The following is an 18,435-nucleotide window of genomic DNA, read 5'->3' as shown; positions in this document are numbered from 1 at the left end:
CCAAGAAGGGGTTAAAACAGGTATCATACAGCAATTGCAGATATAATCAAGAAGATTTCAATTTGGGCAGGGTCAGTGGTTTTGTTTATTTGTTTCTTTTTCCTCTGTTTTTTTTTTTTTTAATGAAAAAATGGATCCAGATTTACGTAAAATGTTCATAAAATGAGCATACAGTGTGTTCATAAAATGAGCATACAATGTGTTCATAAAATGAGCATACAATGTGTTCATAAAATGAATCTTCTATTATATTTCTATTCACTCTCTCTTTGTTCCTTTATTCACTACATTTCAACTTAGTTTTCTCCATTTCAGTCAAAAGCATAGAAACATAGATTTTGGTAAAAACATCTGAGGTTATGTATCGTCTCCACGTCTTAAGACAATTCCAGGGGTTTTGAAGAAACAGTGACTGTTGTTCTTGCAGTGTCTCTTTTCTGACAAATGCATTCTGATTACAGGGCATGTAGATGTGTGACCAGCAAGCTAAGGTGTCTTGTTTGCTGCATCATCTTTTCCCATTTATACGTGGGTTTTAGATGATAACCTTTACTGTAAAGGCAAGAACCATTTCTAATTTGCCTGAAATATAAAGCATCAAACAATACCGAATGAATACCTTTTTTTTTTTTGAATACCTATTAAAACATCACTCTTTCAAACTAATAGGTATAGACATGGAGTATGAGATTTTAGGGTAAGAGAAATTGCAATAAGTTCCCCCAATCATGCCCCTTTGTCTTTAGGCATCTAAGTTTTTCATGATGATGTGAACCTGTTTTTAATAGATATTTAGGAATGCAGACTCTATAAACAGCCTCAATTATTCAAATGACTACTATTAATAAATGCAAACACTTGCTGATCACCTACTATGTGCTAGGCATAGCAGTTAAAGTTTGTTATCTCATTTGGTTATAACAATAAGTAGGAATTGTGATTATTCTCATTTTACAGATGGGTGAAGTTAGGGCCAGAGAGTTTAAGTAACTCTTTAGAAAGAAAGTAACTCAGGCGATCTGACTAGAGCCCACACTCCTAACTAAATTCCATGGACATACTCTTCCTGTGAAAGGTAAATTAGGAAACTAACTTGACCCAGGGATTCTTGTCATTCATGGCATAAGTGTAGCTTTTCCTTTTCATATGTTTGTAGTCTGTACAAATAATACCTTCACTGATCTACTTTGATAGATTCTCACTTGTGGACTAAAGAGAATGTTAGAAACAGAAGGGACCTCCAACATCCAACTATCTCACTAGGCAACCAAGGTCCAAGAAAAGTTGTTTGGGTTAGAGACAAGTTAGAGAACCCAAGTCTTCTCATACAGCTATACTTTTAAGTTTATATTTACATTCAAGACATTTCATACTAACTTACTGAATGGATGTTCTGTTGATATTGTAATTGCAGGCTCATGATTGATTTGCAGTTTGCTTATCTCTCCTTCTATAGAACATTTTAAGTGATGAAGTTTTCTTTTTAAAATGTTACATAGCTCATTAAAGATTGTTTTAAAATAAATTTAAAGATGTTCCCAACTTAAGAGGGTACTCTGAAATAGGTAACTAACCAGAACTGTAAGTTCATTTTATCAGACAACTAGAGTTTGGAAAAATAGATGAGAAATCATCTAGTGTAATGATTTCATTTCACAGTAGAGAAAACTTTGTTACAAAGAGGTGAAAAAACATTCCCAGGATTACAAAGCTACTCTGGGGCAAAGCTGGGACTAGGCAGTATGGTATGGTAATTTAGATTCTGACTCTGGAGTTAGACTCCCTGGGTTCAAACCTACCATTTACTGGCTGTGTGACCTTGAGAAAGTTATATAGCCTCTCTGTTCTTTTCTTTCTTTCTTTCTTTCTTTTTGTGGACTATAAGAGCAGTAATAGTACAAGAATATAATGAAAATAAAAGGTACATAATCCATGCAAAGCACTTGGAACTGTTCATAACATAGACTGCCTTAGCAATTATTATCATCTTCTGCTTTCTAATTCACTGCTCTTTTTTGTCACATCATAGTGATTTATTTTCCCATGATCTTCTAGTTCAATTTTAGTAAAGTTAGAAAAAATTCTGTGCTGGGATTTCCACTCAAGATAACAGTACCTTGTACTTTGATGCAGCCTTTCTTTCCCCATTACACAACAATGAGAGATAATATGAAAAACAAGAAGGAGAGCATCAGAGCTGAGCTGAAAAATAAACTTTTCTGTGGACTGGAAATGGATTAGGTTTGCAAAGCGGTAAGGGTGGCTGACGCCAGAGGCTTGCTAGGTGTACAAGCATGCATTGGCAGAGTAAAGGGACTCAGTATTACCCTGCTTGGGTCATGGAGTCAGAGCTTGCTCAGTGATTGAGGATGGGCTGGGGTGTTCCTCCCCACTCAGGAAAGGAGGCTAATAATAATGACTGTCAGTTGTTTTCTGGGCCTATGACATATAGCAGGCTTTGGTCTAGGGATCTGATTGAGACAAAGCAACCAGAGACTGAACCAAACTGCCCATCTGTCATCCTAGAATAGGATCTGTGATATCCTGAGTATCACTGTGGATTAATAATTCTGAATCATCATTATGCCATTGGACCTCTAGAGGATAGTTATATCACTCACAAACCTATTGAACAGAGAAGGTGAGCGTAGGAGAGAGAGAGAAGGAGAAAAAAACAAAGACAAAGAACTTCTATTTCGAAAGAGTGTGGGAAATAAAATTCCAAACACACAAAGAACTCTAATGCTAATAAAATCAACAGAACATGGATTCATTCCAATTGAGATTATTTTTGTAATATAGCCAAATCAAACGTGAAAATAAGTATGTTAAGGATAATCAGAGTCATAAACTAATAACTCTTATGTAAAATTACTAAACTTGGGTATGAAAAAATTAAAAAGTACAATGGATAGTGTAAACTAAATAAATGAAACAAATATATGGGCACAAGGAAAGACTGTTAAAAATTACAGGATATTATTGAGGAAACTACCCAGCATGTAAAACAGAGAGACAAAGTAATAAATCTGAAAGAACTGTTAAAGAGACTTGGAGGGAAGAATAGGAAACTACAAATGTATCTAGTAAGAATTTCAGAAGAAAATGGAAGAATTGTTAAAAAAAATGAAAGTTGAAGAGCCAATAATTGAATATGTTACTGAATTGAAGAAAGATGTGGATCCTAGTTGGAAAGTGCCATCCAAGTACTAAGAAGGTTAAATATAAGTAAATTCTCATTGGACAGGTCATTTGAAAATCTCAAAACGTGAACTGAGGCTATAGATAAAATCCAAAAAACTACCAGAGGAATCAACAGAGCACCAAAGAGGAAAATCCAAACTGATGCCAATAGATGCTAGATGACAATAGTGAAAGATCTGCAAAGTTCTGAGGGAGAATTGTTAAACAAAAAACTTTTATTGAAGACTGAGGGCAAAATAGAAAAATGTGCATATGGACAAAGCTAAGAGAACTTAAAACCCAGAGACTTTCTTGACAGGAAAAATGCACACAGGGGAAATGGTATGGGATATGAAAAAGCAGCAGCAAAAACTGATGAAATATGTTGTTGAATTTATATAGTTGTTACTGTACTAATTATAATTGGATATTATGTTTAAACAGAAGCCAAAATAAATGCAATAAATAACTAACAAAACGGTGGAGAGTTTTTTCAAAAGGTAATTTGAATTTTCTAGTGGAGAGTAATAGAAGAAAACAGAATGAAGGAAAGATGGAAATAACCACAGGGACGTTGATGGAAAAAAATAATGATGTTCTGTTGTGTGAACTAGAGTTGATGAGGCATCACTGAAATAATCTATTTTTATTTAACTTCTGTTGGCACAAGTGAAGAGTAATATTCTCTTGTTTGGTAGTTTATGGACCTTGAAAGAAATATTCATTTTAGTTTTCTTCTGCCCTAACTTTATTACCTCAGAATTCTTCACCATAATCTATCTTTGGCTTTTTATCCATTACTATGCAGCTTCCTGTGTATTTTGGAATAAAATTAATTTAACAACATAACCATTTTTCTGTTTCCCTTTTTGCTTAATTTTCAACTTAATTTGAGTCTTGAATTATACTCAATTTTATATAGAATTGGGGAAAGAGATATAGGTCTCATTCACATTAATCTCTCTCCCCCTTTTTTCTACTCTGGGTATTGTATATTATCATTTTGTTTATCCTTTTAGTATTATTCATCTGGAAGTAGATTCATCTTTCCATGTGTTACCATTATCAGAGCATCTCCCATATATTGAATTAGTATATAACAATCTAGGGAAACATTCTCCAATAAAACTGATGTCTACAATATAGTAGGTACCAGCCACATGTCACTACTGAACTCTTGACAAAAGGTTAATACTATGAAGAAATTGATATTTTTAATTTTTTTCAATTTTAACTAATTTAAATTTTAAATAGCCAGAGGTGGCTGGAAGCGACCATATTGTACAGTGCAGAGACAGGACATATATAATTAATATGGGTAAATTTACTCTCCGGAGAATCCAAATTACTGTGAAAAATGGCTAATTTTCACTTAAAACAATTTTTTTTTATTGTGGTAAAAGTCACATAATATAAAACATACTATTTAAACCATATTTAACTGTACAGTTCAGTGACACTAAGTACATTCACACTGTTGTGCAACTCTCACCATCATCCATCTCCCAAATATTTCACCTTCTAAACTGAAACTCTGTCCGCATTAAACACTAGCTCCCCATTCACTTTTATGAAATGAATTTGTAAACAAAAATATATTTTTAAATTTTTTAATATGGGGCATTTATCTGTTTGTAATATTAATAAAATAATGGCAAGGTCATTAATGAGAAATTTCACTGTTGAAAAATGTTTCAGTTCCTTTTTTGCAAGCCTAAAGGACTAAATGTTCTTTACAAAATAAGAATCTAACTCTTGCTCTTAGGCATGAGTTTATCTTTAAACTATCTTATAATTTATCTTTCAATTATAGATTTATACTAAGAGTTTTTAAGTAATCATTTGGTTATAAAAATATAAAATTACATATCATGGTTTTGTTTGTTGGGAGGAATTAGGTGTTAAGTAATATTGGATTAAATATTTATTAGAAGATTTTAAATTGTCACTCATGTCTTATTCCTGAATTTTATCTTTGTTTATAATGTGTTTATACTCATTAATATTATACAATTTGAAGTCTGTAATTGAGAAAAATAATAACTTTGGGGCAGTTTTAGGAACTTTAATACAAAAGTAGAGTGATAGTTTCTAGTGTATTTAGGGAAAGGGGATCATCTATACTATTTGATGTTTTTCTAAATTACCAATGAGCCCCAGAATTTTCCTCTGCTTTTGGTAAATAGTAAAGTGATTTTAATGGAAATGGAGGGATTTTTTTCTGACTTGCAGAGAAGGCAGACACCACTTTTACTATTCTTTATTGAATATCACACCTTTCTATTTTGCTTATTAGCGCCATTATGAAGATTGCTATCATGATGATTCTAATGTAATTAAAAGATAAGAAAGGCAATAGAAATGTAATGCAAAACAATAATAATACTACGTTTAAAGATATATAATGCTGAAATTTATCATGAGATAAGGAATCAGTGCTATGCATGGTTTTTCATTATTACAATCAATTATTTAAATTAATAGTTTACTTGGCTAGGGAAAAAAAGCCCAAAAATTAATTAAAACTTGTAAAAATGCTGGTAATATCAGGTATGAATTATCCCTGGAATAGCCAAATATTATTTTATATGGTGTGCTAACATTTTTTAAGTGACAACATTTTGCATTACATTTTCATTAATAAATATTTTTGAAATTCTAGGTATTAAGTTTCATATATAAACTAATCACATGACTGTATGGATCGTCCAGAGCTCTTTGAAGTAATCTGTGGCTTGGCAGGTGATGGAAATGTGACCTCTGATATCCACAAAACTCTTCCTTTTGGTTGTTCTTTGCCTGTACTGTTAGAATCAGCCAAACCTAGCATTTTACAAATTTTAATACAAATCATCCAAATGCACAATATTCTTTTTTTTTCAGACAGCAAACTATTGGAAATTTACTTCTGCCCTTAAAGAAAAATTTGGGACTAATAAATTCTGTTATACATGTGCTATTACAAAGAAAGAAGGTGGAAAAGGTACAATATGCTCCAGAAAATGATTACACCTTCAATGAAATACAAAGAATAGCTCCTCTGTTGGTTAGTAAGAAAACCATGCTTGAAACCCCTTGTAGTCATAAACGGCAAAAATACAACAAAAATCCCAATATGCACATATAGGTGTGTGTGTTCTTTCTGTTCTTCAAATTTCCTGTGATATTATACAACAGCAATATGGTATTTTAAAGTTAATCTATTGATAAAGTGTGAAGCATGTATCAATGATCAGTCGTTAAAGGTATCTGTTTAGTACAGTTTGAGGCAGCACAAAAGCAAGCAATAGTGGACATTCTCAGTCTTTTTTGCTTCTACAATTTGTCATGGATAGCCGTGTTTTCCTCCTAATCATGTTTTCTTTAATGTTACTTTTATTTAGGGTCAGGTATTTGAGAGTTTGGGTTTTTGGTTTATTTATGTGTTGGTTTTTCTTCTTCCAGTGACATACAACGTATTCCTAAAAGGCTTTTCAAGGAAACGGGAACTGTCAGTGGTAACAAGTCCCGTTGCTCAGACCTCCTAGATTATCCCCCGTCTCCACCTCCGCTTTTTTTCCCCGGGGGTCCCCGGGGGCTGCCTGGGTTCAAGTCTCACCATCTCTGTGATGGCAGCAGCCTCCCAAAGCCAGGTCCCCTGGGCTCCTGTCCTGACCTTCCTTCTGTCCTCCCCACTCCTGCCAGTGGCGTCTTCCTAAAGCAAAAATCTCACTGTGCCACTCTCCTGCTTAAAATCTTTAATTAGCTTTTTTTTTTTAACATCTTTATTGGAGTATAATTACTTTACAATGGTGTGTTAGTTGCTGCTTTATAACAAAGTGAATCAGTTATACATATATATATGTTCCCATATCTCTTCCCTCTTGCGTCTCCCTCCCTCCCACCCTCCCTATCCTACCCCTCTAGGTGGTCACAAACCACCCAGCTGATCTCCCTGTGCTATGCGACTGCTTCTCACTAGCTATCTATTTTACATTTGGTAGTGTATGTATGTCCATGCCACTTTGTCACAGCTTACCCTTCCCCCTCCCCATATCCTCAGTCCATTCTCTAGTAGGTCTGTGTCTTTATTCCCGTCTTACCCCTAGGTTCTTCATGACCTTTTTGTTTTCTTAGATTCCATATATATGTGTTAGCATACTCAGCCATAAAAAGAAATGAAATTGAGTTATTTGTAGTGAGGTGGATGGACCTAGAGTCTGTCATACAGAGTGAAGTAAGTGAGAAAGAGAAAAACAAATACCATATGCTTTAATTGGCTTTAATTAGCTTCTCACCACCTTCATGGAGAAATCCAAATTCCTTAGAAAACTCTATAAGCTCCTTCATGACAAGGCCCAGGCCTGTGTCTCCAAATGGCATCACTTGTTCCTCATTTACCCTAGAAATGCATAATATTCTTAATCACAGAAGTTTAAAAAAAAATCAGGAAGCTAATAGTTTGAATAAGACACAATTAAAATATGTTTATATTTTTCAGTCATAAGATTATCAACAATATGGCGTTTATATTTTTATTTTGTCTTGTTTTTACATAGCATCTAAAATCATAGATGTATCAACATCATTTTTTTTTTTTTTTTGCTGTACGTGGGCTTCTCACTGTTGTGGCCTCTCCCGTTGCGGAGCACAGGCTCCGGACACACAGGCCCAGCGGCCATGGCTCACGGGCCCAGCCGCTCCACGGCATGTGGGATCTTCCCGGACCGGGGCACGAACCCACATCCCCTGCACCGGCAGGCGGACTCTCAACCACTGCGCCACCAGGGAAGCCCTATCAACATCATTTTAAACTTTAAAACTTTACACTAGTTTTTCTTATACTTTAACTTACTTTTAATAGCTTAATGTGTTACTATTTATTTCATCCTGCTGTAACATTTCTGTCTGATGAGGTCATAATTGATAATCCAAATTTTAATTTCAAGCAAGTTATAAATGAATACATATTTGATTACCTGAATTTTAGCTTGAATTGCAAATATATATGTAGTTTGCTTAAAGTTTAAGTACCTAAAAATCCCAGGTATTTTGATTGATATTGAAGTCATAAAGATGAACGATCCTAAGGAGCTCACAGTGCACTGTGAGAAATAGGCAAGAAGCAAACAACTATAGGAGATATATGTTTGTAGCAGAGGCAGGAAATGCATGTTGTTGGAGCACAGAGTGAGAATATTTGAATCTTCATCAGATCATCATGAAATGATGTAAGTTAAGGGAAGGGTAAAAAATCTTCTGTGGCTATACTACATTGTTCAGGATGGGTAGGCAGGTTTTTATTCGATTAGTTTTTATTTATTTTTTTGGTTTTTATTTTGATGATAATGAATTAACTCTTATACACACATTCTTTGTTTTGTTTTGTTTTGTTTTGTTTTGAACATCTTTATTGGAGTATAATTGCTTTACATTGTTGTGTTAGTTGCTGCTGTATAACGAAGTGAATCAGCTATACGTATACATGTATCTCCATATCCCCTCCCTTTTGTGTCTCCCTCCCTCGCCGCTCTAGGTGGACACAAAGCACGGAGCTGATCTCCCTGTGCTATGCGGCTGCTTCCCACTAGCTATCTGTTTTACATTTGATAGTGTATATATGTCCATGCCAGTCTCTCACTTCATCTCAGTTTACCCTTCCCCCTCCCCGTGTCAGCAGGTCCATTCTCTACACCGGCGTCTTTATTCCTGTCCTGCCCCTAGGTTCTTCAGACCCTATTTTTTTTTTAGATTCCATATGTATGTGTTAGCATATGGTATTTGTTTTTCTCTTTCTGACTTCACTCTGTATAACAGACTCTTTGACAGACAGGCCATGGGGGCATTGAGAATAGAAGAAAAAAATAGTCATTCTCTCAATGAACCACCAATAGTGTCAACTCAATTCTATTTTTCCTATTTCATCCTTTCTACACTGTGGCATGATGTTCCCTGCAAAGGATTCTTCGTCTCTTAGTAATCATATATTCCTTTTGATAGGAGGCTTTTTAACCTAGAAGGCCACAATGGCATTTCTTTTTAAATCACTAATCTTTCTTAAATATGTCCTTGGAATAGGGGAAATATGTGTTGAAATCGTAATAATCTTTACCAAAGTAACTCATGAGAAGGAGCAAGTGCATCATATTTATGAGCATGTTTGTTGCCTTAGCTGTTACTCCAGAGTGTATTTTTGTGTATAGACTTAAGTAGAATACAGCAATCAAATTTGGAGCTAAAATTAGCAGAGATAATGTCAAGGAGGAAAAAGGTTTTTCATTTTTGATTATTAGGTGACTATGACATATATTACAAAGATCAACTCAGTTGCTCTTCTCAGAACTGAGAAGCTGTAGCTGTGAATTCTGCTTTTGAAGCATCTCTCTCCGGTGCTGTGCTATGCATTTAGTTATACCGCGTCCAAACAAATGATGCCTCTAACCATTCTGCAACCATTCTACAGTGTTTTCCTCGGACAGAATTAATGTGATTAGATTCTACAATGTTTAAAAGAAGGTAGATGAAATTGCTTCAGTTTATTTTCAAGGAATAATTTGAATTCACTCTCTCTCTAATATTCAGGTTCAAAACATTATTTGTGGCTGGAGAACGATGTGACGTGGAGACCCTGGAATGGTCCAAAAAGGTCTTCAGAGTACCTGTCCTAGACCATTGGTGGCAAACTGGTGAGCATTTTCCAAACACATACGTAAATATTGCAGACATGCTCAGAGGCACTGCAAGGATAGGAGGAAATTCTGAATTATGACCATCAGGCACAAACTCAGAAATCAGGTGGTTCTGGTTTCGATAGAAATAAGCAATTCTTTGATTATCTTTTTGTTAAAAAGTCTCCTTAAATGGCATTGATGCTACCATTCTCTTGGTCCCTGGGTATAAAGCCCTGAAGACCACTTTTGCTTCTCATCCTCTTTGCTTCATATATCCAGTGAGTCACTAAATCTCAGATTTCCCTTTGGATTCATCCCATCTTCAGTACTCCCATTGCCTCTAGCTGCAGCAGCCACACTGTCATCTACCCTGATTTAAATGATCCTCATCACTCTGTGCTCCCTGCTTTCCTATAACCCTGCACACTGCTGCAGGAGTACTTCTTTAAAGCACTGTTTCTTTTATAGGATTTCCTGTGATTCTCTGGCTCTTTTCTTATGATCAATCAAATCAAATCTCTTCTGCCTAGCACTCAACAGACAAATGTATTTTTCACCAAAACGCTTATCATTATATCTGTAATTTATTTATTTACTTATTTATTCTCTGTTTTCCTCCCACTAATTGATCCTTGGGAAACAGCTTGTCGTATTAAGTGGATAGAATAAAACTCTGGTACAGATAAAAAAAGACTTTCTGCTGCTTCTTTTGAGGAATGATTGTGTACATATGTGAAAGTAAGAAGTTTACCTGGAATCTGTTTTCCTTGTCACCGAATGTAGTGATTTTGTTGGCTTTTCCATTTGGCCCACTGAAAGCAGCTGTGAGTTATCAGAGCCTTTACAGACTTCCTATGTGTATATTTCAGTTCAGTCCTACTCAGTTCAACTAATTAGATCAACAATTGTATATTTGTATTTTCAGAATTTCCATCTTCTGAGCATTTTGGGCAGGGCATCAAATTTGGATTAAAAAATTAATAAAATTTCTAGCAAAAATTAGGTCTGATTTTAAAAATTCTAGCAAAAATTAGGTCTAATGTTAAGATCTAGAAGATCAAGTGAGAGACTAAAACTGAAGTTCAGTGTTTAATATTTTAGAACTCTTTGATTCTGATAAATTATACTTTTATATTTTCTTGGATATTGCTCTTTTGGAAAATGTGTTTTCTATATTCATTATAATATGAAACATAAAATGAATGATCAGAGCAGAATACATGTTCTTTAAATAAGATGCAAATCAGAAAGAAAGTTTCTGTTGTCTGTAATTTGATTTGCTAAGGGAGAAATTTCTTATCTAAATTCAGATTTGTAACTATTCGGGAAATAAAAAAAGGTAAGATTCAATTTGGAGAAAGAGCAGTGCTATGCGTAAAATACATAAAAAACAAGCGAAGAATTATTGCCTCTGCAAGGAAGAGTGTTTATAGACTTGATGAATCCCCTATTCATCCAGAAAGTTCTAACAGTTATTTTTCTGGGCGTAAGGAGGAAAATATTTTATCACCTTTAAGATGGTTTTCCAAGGTGGTTTTCCTTTCCTGGTCAACATACAACTTGTTTCCAATACACAGTGACCTCACACAAGTGCTTGCAGAAGAGTTCTGTTCTCCACCCCTGGCTCTCTTAAAGGTGACTATGCTAAAGCTTGTTGAAGGCAACCAACACATTAATAAATAAAATTATGATTCCTTTACTTTTGCTTATTGCTATCGTTGCACATAATAGCCTGTGCAGATGTATGTAGTTAGTGCATCCAGCCTTACAAAAAATCTCACTGAATCCTGAGAAACAAGCATAAGAGGTCTCTGGTGGGTACTGAGTTCCACATGAATTTGCAATTTTTCTTTGACGTATTGTTCAGAAGGAATTAGTAGACACATTATGTCAGTGTGCTTTGAATGGCTGCTCATTACTGTGGAAAACAGTGTATTTCTACTAATAATGACGGATTCTTTCCATCCCCCACATTTAATTTTACAGCATTTGATATTGTGTCCAACTAAAGTACACAAATACATTCATAGGGATAGGTAGGTAGGTAGGTAGGTAGGTAGCTAGCTAGCTAGGTTAGTGGTTTTGTCCTTTATAAAAGAAATTTATCCTACGTGGTGCAGGTGTCTGCTACTAACAGAAAATTTAGTTAGAATCTTTATTTATTTGCATAGAAGAAATCAGTTCAGTATTTTCAAAGTTGTATGTTGTGGTAAATAATTGCAAAGTGATACTGAAGTTTAATACTTGCAGCTGTTCACCTTTCTTAAGGTGATATCAGATTAATGGGGGGAAAGGCAAGCACTTTATGGGTTATTATTAACTCTTAGAACAAAGAAAGAAAATTTTGATATTTCTAGCACGTTTATGAATTTCGTAATATTTTACGTATCAAATAGATGGTCATGCACTTCCCCAAGAGGTAGATCAGCAAAAACCTGATCACATTTGAAAGAAGATTAAGCTTTGCCCAAAGGAATATTTTTCTTTATTTAAAATTTCAAGTCATCTACAAGGTTGCTGTTCCTTGTTATTGACTTAGAAATTGATATTATTTTATACAATCACACACTTTTATGAGCCTTCCATGCAATGCATAATTTATGAATTTGCTCTCTGATTACATTAATATATGTGTACAAATGAGTTGTTAAGAAACTGTGTTGTGTAATTTGGAATTAGTCAGGGGTATGTTAAGTAACTAAAATGTATGAGTGAAAATTGATTAGTTCCTGTGACTTGGGCTATAAGAAGGCACTCTGCAGTCATTCCATTTATATTACAATGTTGTTTTTGTTACGCAAGTGAAATTTGTATTAGCAACAGCAGATTTCTAGTGACTAACATCCTCTTTTGATCTGTTAATATCAACACTCTTTGATGTCTGATTTAAATAATACCTAAGATTCTAAATTGAGAACTAATCTGTGGAAAATCCGAGAACAGATCAACTCCTTGTAGGGGCATTTTAATAAAGAATTGTCTCTGTTCAACACCACTGAAGCATTAACCCCTTGTTTTGGATTGTAATAATGTAAACATTTAATGCTCTCATGAAGGAAATTGGTCTTGCTAAGTTTATATAGGAGAGTTGTATATATTTGATTCATAATTCTGGGTAATAGACAAATTGTCATTTACTCAGATGCTTTATCTTCATAGTAATTTATCCATAAGATGATTGGAAGCATCTGGATTATTGACTGAATTTTTCATTTTTTTAAATAGGGGTTAAGAAATAGAGGTGCTACAATCATAATTTGAAAAGGGGAAATTAAGAGAATTGATAATTGTTCCCTTAAGATATGATAATTTGTGTACAAAGAAATAAACAGCCAGAACTTCATTACCCTCAGTTGTACAATCACCAGATAAAACACTGCACTGCTATAGATCATTTTTAGTACTAAGATGAGCTTTTCCAGAAATCAAACAGCACAAAGAAAGAACTGTCAGTGCAGTGCATTGTGTCCTTTGCGAGAATTTTTTTTTCTTATTTAAGATGCCTATGAAGGAACTGTTTTCCTTTTGAGTGAATCACCTAGTACAAAAAAAAAAAAAAAAAAAAATTAAACAGCTAAGTACTAAAACCCAAAACATAGTAGACCTTATCCCTTTTTGAAGTTTCCTCCTTCCTTTTTCCCTTCCTTCTTTCCTTCCTGGCTTCTGGCCTTCCCTTCTCTTCCCTTTCTTTTTCCTTCCTTCTTTCTCTCTTTCCTCCTGTTTACTATAAGATATGGCACTAGTTTAGAAATGACTGCAGCAAATGTTATTAACATTAATGTAAAATTAATGTTATTTAATTTTACGTAGAAAACCTTTATTCTTTTACTTGCTATCAGTCACTTAAATAAAGATAACCACTGCAAAGTTAGAACACTCAAGTTCCATAGTAGCTTTTATAAGGGACAACTTGGTGAAGGGTTTAGATCGAAAGAATCAATGATTCTTTCCACCTGCTAGCAGAACAAATCTGTGTGGTTTCCATCAGAAGATACATAGAAACCTTATGTTAAAGTGTTTTAAGTGATGCCCCCCTCCCCGTAGTGATGAAGTAATTGAAATGAGGTAATGACCACCAACTTGAGTAGCACTGGGTGATTTTGTTATTTGTTTTGTTTCCATCACTTTAATGGAGGAGTAAAATTCTTTGTAGAGTTTTTATAACCCCTAGGAGGGATTTCAGTGAGAAAATGGTAATCTAATGGATTGAGACATTGGTGGCCATTGATCTTACTTTATCTGCCTTGAGCCACCTTTGCTGAGTTCTTATATCTTGAAGTAATCACAACATTTCTCTCCCTGTTTGATTGAACTGCTGCAGTTTTAGTTGCAATTGCTAGTTCTGAAGTAACTATATTCTATATATAGCCTAAATGCTCCTCCTTTGAGGAAGAATCTGATAATTCTGGATTTTACTAAAATGGACCCACAGGCTCCAGCAAACTTCAGTCATGCTGATTCTTAAATCAAAATCATTGATCCTAAAGGCACACACATCCTAATACCATATTATTAAAATGTGTCAAGGCTACTTGACCTGATAATCCTTATTTTTGCGCTGTTTGGTAGGATATACTTCCTGAGGATAGGTAACTGGGACAAGAGTTTTAACCCACAAAAATTGGTTAAGCTGACCAAATTCAGTCCTTATCCTTAGGTGTATCTGGAGAAGATCCATTAGCCCAGGATTTTTTAAAGGCAGCAATATCTTTTATTTACAAGAATCAAAACCACAAAATGGAATAATTCATTATAGTTTAATAACAGTTATCCTAACCAGAGATCTCTATGAGAAGTGATACAGGCTCAAATATAGTACTGTCTCATTCCTCCTGGGTAGACTAAATGTGATTTAAGACTTGATAGGTAGAGTGTCAAAGTTTAAGCCACATTTTTTTCTGGATCGTCCTCTTCCTTGGTTACCCTTGCATTTTCACACTTTCCACTTTCAGGCATCTGAACTGATATACTTACTGAAGAGGAATTTCCATCTGTCAGTGTGTAGTTCTGAGTTTAGTCTGTGACAGGGTATTCTCTTCATCCCTGGAATTCCACATTGGGAGTTTTATGACTCTTGTTATTTCTGCCTTTCTTTAAACCTTGTTACACCCATGTGCTAGTGTGTGACTTTCTTCCATCTTAAACATACCTAGCTTGTGCCCCATGCAAAATCCTGTATGTTTTCCTGCAAAATGGCTTCCTAGGGCTAAGGGATAAAAAGCTCTGTATGGCTGACAATACAGTGAGGAAAGTATCTTCTTGGTGACTATCTTGATGACTCTATCTTTAATTATTCAAAAATCTGTTCTCTGTGGTTTGGGTGCCAATAGCCACTAGCATACATTCCTTTGGTTGCAGATCTTGAAGTAAAATATTTCTATGTACAACCAAATGCTGCCTTTCTAGGTTTTACTGTTCAACTGTCATTCCCTGCTTTCTGGGTTTTACTTAATATTTTCTGAGCCCATCAAATTCGGGCTGTGGTGGTAGGGTTTGGTTAAAGTATAGGCCTGCATTTTCAAAGACGGTGGATTGAAGTAGACTTTTGAAATACACACTGTGGAACTCAGGGTTAGACTGGATAGGCAGTGCCATTGCCCCATGAACTGGCTTGTCCAGAATATACCCTATGATGCGTTCAAATAGCAGAATGTAAAGAGTCTTTAGAAATATGAATGAATCACTATTGTCTGATGAATTTTGTTTTTCCCAGCAGAGTGGTCAAAAATAAATTCATCTCTCTTTTTCATTCACGGGAAAGAAATTGTAGATAGTTTGGCATGAGAAGTTGTGATTGGGAAGAGCAGTCATATAGACACAGTGTCATGTCAGCAGTGTTCAGCTAGTAAGACTGTGAAAGTATTCATCTGGTGAGGGAGGAAAAATGTCTTGATGTCATCTTTGTTGCCTGGCAACAGCATTTTTTTTTCTCGTTTAGAGCAAGTCTTCGTTAGTTTAAAGTAGGTAATTGTTACTGACAATTTGAGAAGCAGGAGCTTAGAGGTAAGCTGTGTGAGTTTGATCTGTGGAAGGAATAATCTTTTGTCAAATGTTAGGCTTGGTGAGACTTTCTCTTTCTGAAATGAATAACTGTTTACAAATTATTAATCCATCTGAAAATGAATATCCCAAGTCACATAGCAGCCATTGAATCAGACATTTTCATCTTTACAGCATTATAATGTAGGAAGAACACCAAGTTGGTGGTGTTTTCAGATATGATTACTATACATGAAGTAGTTCAGATATGTATAATTGCTTTTTAGAATCCCTGTTTATGCTCATTATTATATTAGTGATAATTTTTGACAAGAGACTAAACACTAAGAAATTGATTAATAATATGAAGTTGGTTTGGTCTTTGAAATACCATTTAATTGTCCTACCCTTGCCAAGAATCTCATTTAATACACTCTAGAAAGGTGGAAATATGTCATGTTTTTGTAGATCTTTACGAGACGAAGATTTCCTAAACCCTCCCTTAACAAACCTTATTGTCTGGAAATTTGATTTTCCCTTGTTGCATGTAATTCTCTGCACTGTGGGCCCTTTGGCCCCATGAAGTAGTAGTTGCCAATTCCTCTTTTGCTGTCCGTTCTAATTAGAAAACAACAGGTGACTATTCTCCTTGGAAAAGCAATGTGGGTAGTAAAAAGTGATACTGAATCCCAATAAGACTGTTTAAATCCTGGTTTAGCCACTTACTCTGTAGCCGCTGGCAAGTCTCTAATCTAGTGCACATGTGTTTGCTCACAGGCTTGTAGAAACCTTGAAATGAAGTGAAATGTGTATGAACAATGCAGCAAGTTCCTGGCCTATAGTAACATTCAATAAACATTTTTCTTTTCCTTTCCTTTCCTTTCTGTGAATAATCTTTCATGAATATAAAGGCCATTTTTAGCATCCTGGTCTGTAGATAGTCCAGACTCAAGAAAACTTAGAACATAAGAGCTCAATTTATAAATGAAAATATTAATCATAGAGAATTTAATTTCCCAGTGTCAACTAGCTAGTTAACATTAGAACCAGAACTCTCATTGTTCTGTGTTGATCAGAGCCCTTTCTTCTTATGTTTTATCTTACGCTTTCATTAATACAGCATTCTTTATCTAATTCAACTACAGGTTATTTACGAGTTTCTCTTAAGGTTAGACGCAGTGTGCTGGTGAGAGAGTAGGATAAGACCAGTGTCTCTCAGGTTGAATTAATGGTTTGCTTCCAGTACCAAAAGGTAGGCTGCGTTGAATCAAGTATTTTAAAATGTAATTGTACCATCTCGTGAACACAAAAGATTAAATTGATTTTCTTTCACTGTTGTACATCTCACTGTTTCTACTTTCTTTCTGCTACCACCATGCAAGGTATTTATAGCTTACAGTATAGATTTAGAGGTGTAGAGAATGGTTTCTTTACAAATTGCTTCTGTGCCCATCATGATGCTGTGATTAATATGACTCAAGGGCCCTGTGCCACTGAATCGATTTATTTCCAGGACTTCAGCTCTCTGCATGGGCCACCAACTTCTAAAATCCATACTGCTTAAATGTAGTGTTTCTAGAACCGCAGTGGGAGCACAATGGCAGATTTCCAGATGCAGCAGGAGCACCTATTTATAGAGCTGAACCTGCCATAATGTTCTTCCTCTTAACCCTCACTCACATCTACTCCTCTTTCTGTGTTGTCTTTCATCTATAAGCCAAAACCCTGGGGGTTGTCCTGGATTTCTCCCTCTTGCCCTGTCCCTATATCCAAACCATCAGCAAGGCCTTTTGATTCTGAGTGTAACTCCAACTTGGTCTCATCTTCCACTGCCACTCACCTGCATCAGACCACCAACATCTAACTGATTTCTTGCTCTGGGTTGGGATTCTCAGTTTAGTGCCACAGTTTGCAACTGAAGAACTTTTTCTAAAGTGCAAATCTGAACAAATCTCCTCTGCTACAACTCCCCGAGTCCCCCAGTGTTCCCGGAATAATATCCAAATTTCTTAACACTTCGCGATCTGCCTTTGCTCCCCCCTCTCATTTTGTTCCTTATTTCTCTTCTTTCACCCCTCGCCCGTCCCCCACCCCAGCAGCCCTGCAAGCTTTGCTCTGGTAAATAACTTGCAGTCAGTCCTTGGTGGTCTAATGTCTCAACTTTGCACATAACTTCTATTTCTGTTAGGCGTGTCTTTCCATCTTTAACACTCTCTTCTCCCCAAAAGAAATGCATTACGTAGGTTGGATATGTTCAATAAATATTTGTTGAAGGACTGACCTTTGAATATCATTCTTGGAATAAGAAAAAGATTGTAACAGACTTGCAACAGTAACATACAGTTTTTTTCTCTTTCCTGAGTCCTCTATTTCTCTTGTTCTCTTGTTCATTTTGGGATTGCATTGTGTGATTTGCTACTTATTTTTTAAGAACACGGATCTTAATAATGGGAGTCAGAGCCTAAAATTATGTAAGTATGTGTTTACTAGTCAGAAAACATTTCCTGAGCACAAAATGTCAGGGAATAGGCTTTGGTCCTGCTGATACAAATGGTTCTCAAAGCACACAAGAAGAACCTGATTTCAACTGCAGGCTAGGAGAGTGTTTTCATATAATTACATG

General features: G+C 35.4%; 1 protein-coding gene across 4 annotated transcripts in view; it reads left to right on the top strand.

Annotated features, from left to right (window-relative positions):
• Nucleotides 1–18,435, top strand: part of ACSS3 (acyl-CoA synthetase short chain family member 3) — a 144,048-nt gene that overhangs the window by 89,456 nt on the left and 36,157 nt on the right. For all 4 annotated transcript variants that reach the window (XR_012324278.1, XM_073788374.1, XM_019952190.3 and 1 more), the window contains exon 9: nucleotides 9,745–9,848. Coding sequence is in view for 3 of the 4 variants with exons in the window: in XM_073788374.1 (XP_073644475.1) it covers nucleotides 9,745–9,848 (104 nt within the window). In the remaining variant the exon portion in view is untranslated. The remainder of the gene's footprint in view (nucleotides 1–9,744; nucleotides 9,849–18,435) is intronic.

Source organism: Tursiops truncatus, chromosome 11 (assembly GCF_011762595.2).
Source record: "Tursiops truncatus isolate mTurTru1 chromosome 11, mTurTru1.mat.Y, whole genome shotgun sequence".
Classification (NCBI taxonomy): Eukaryota; Metazoa; Chordata; class Mammalia; order Artiodactyla; family Delphinidae; genus Tursiops; species Tursiops truncatus.
This window is presented reverse-complemented; position numbering and strand designations above follow the sequence as displayed.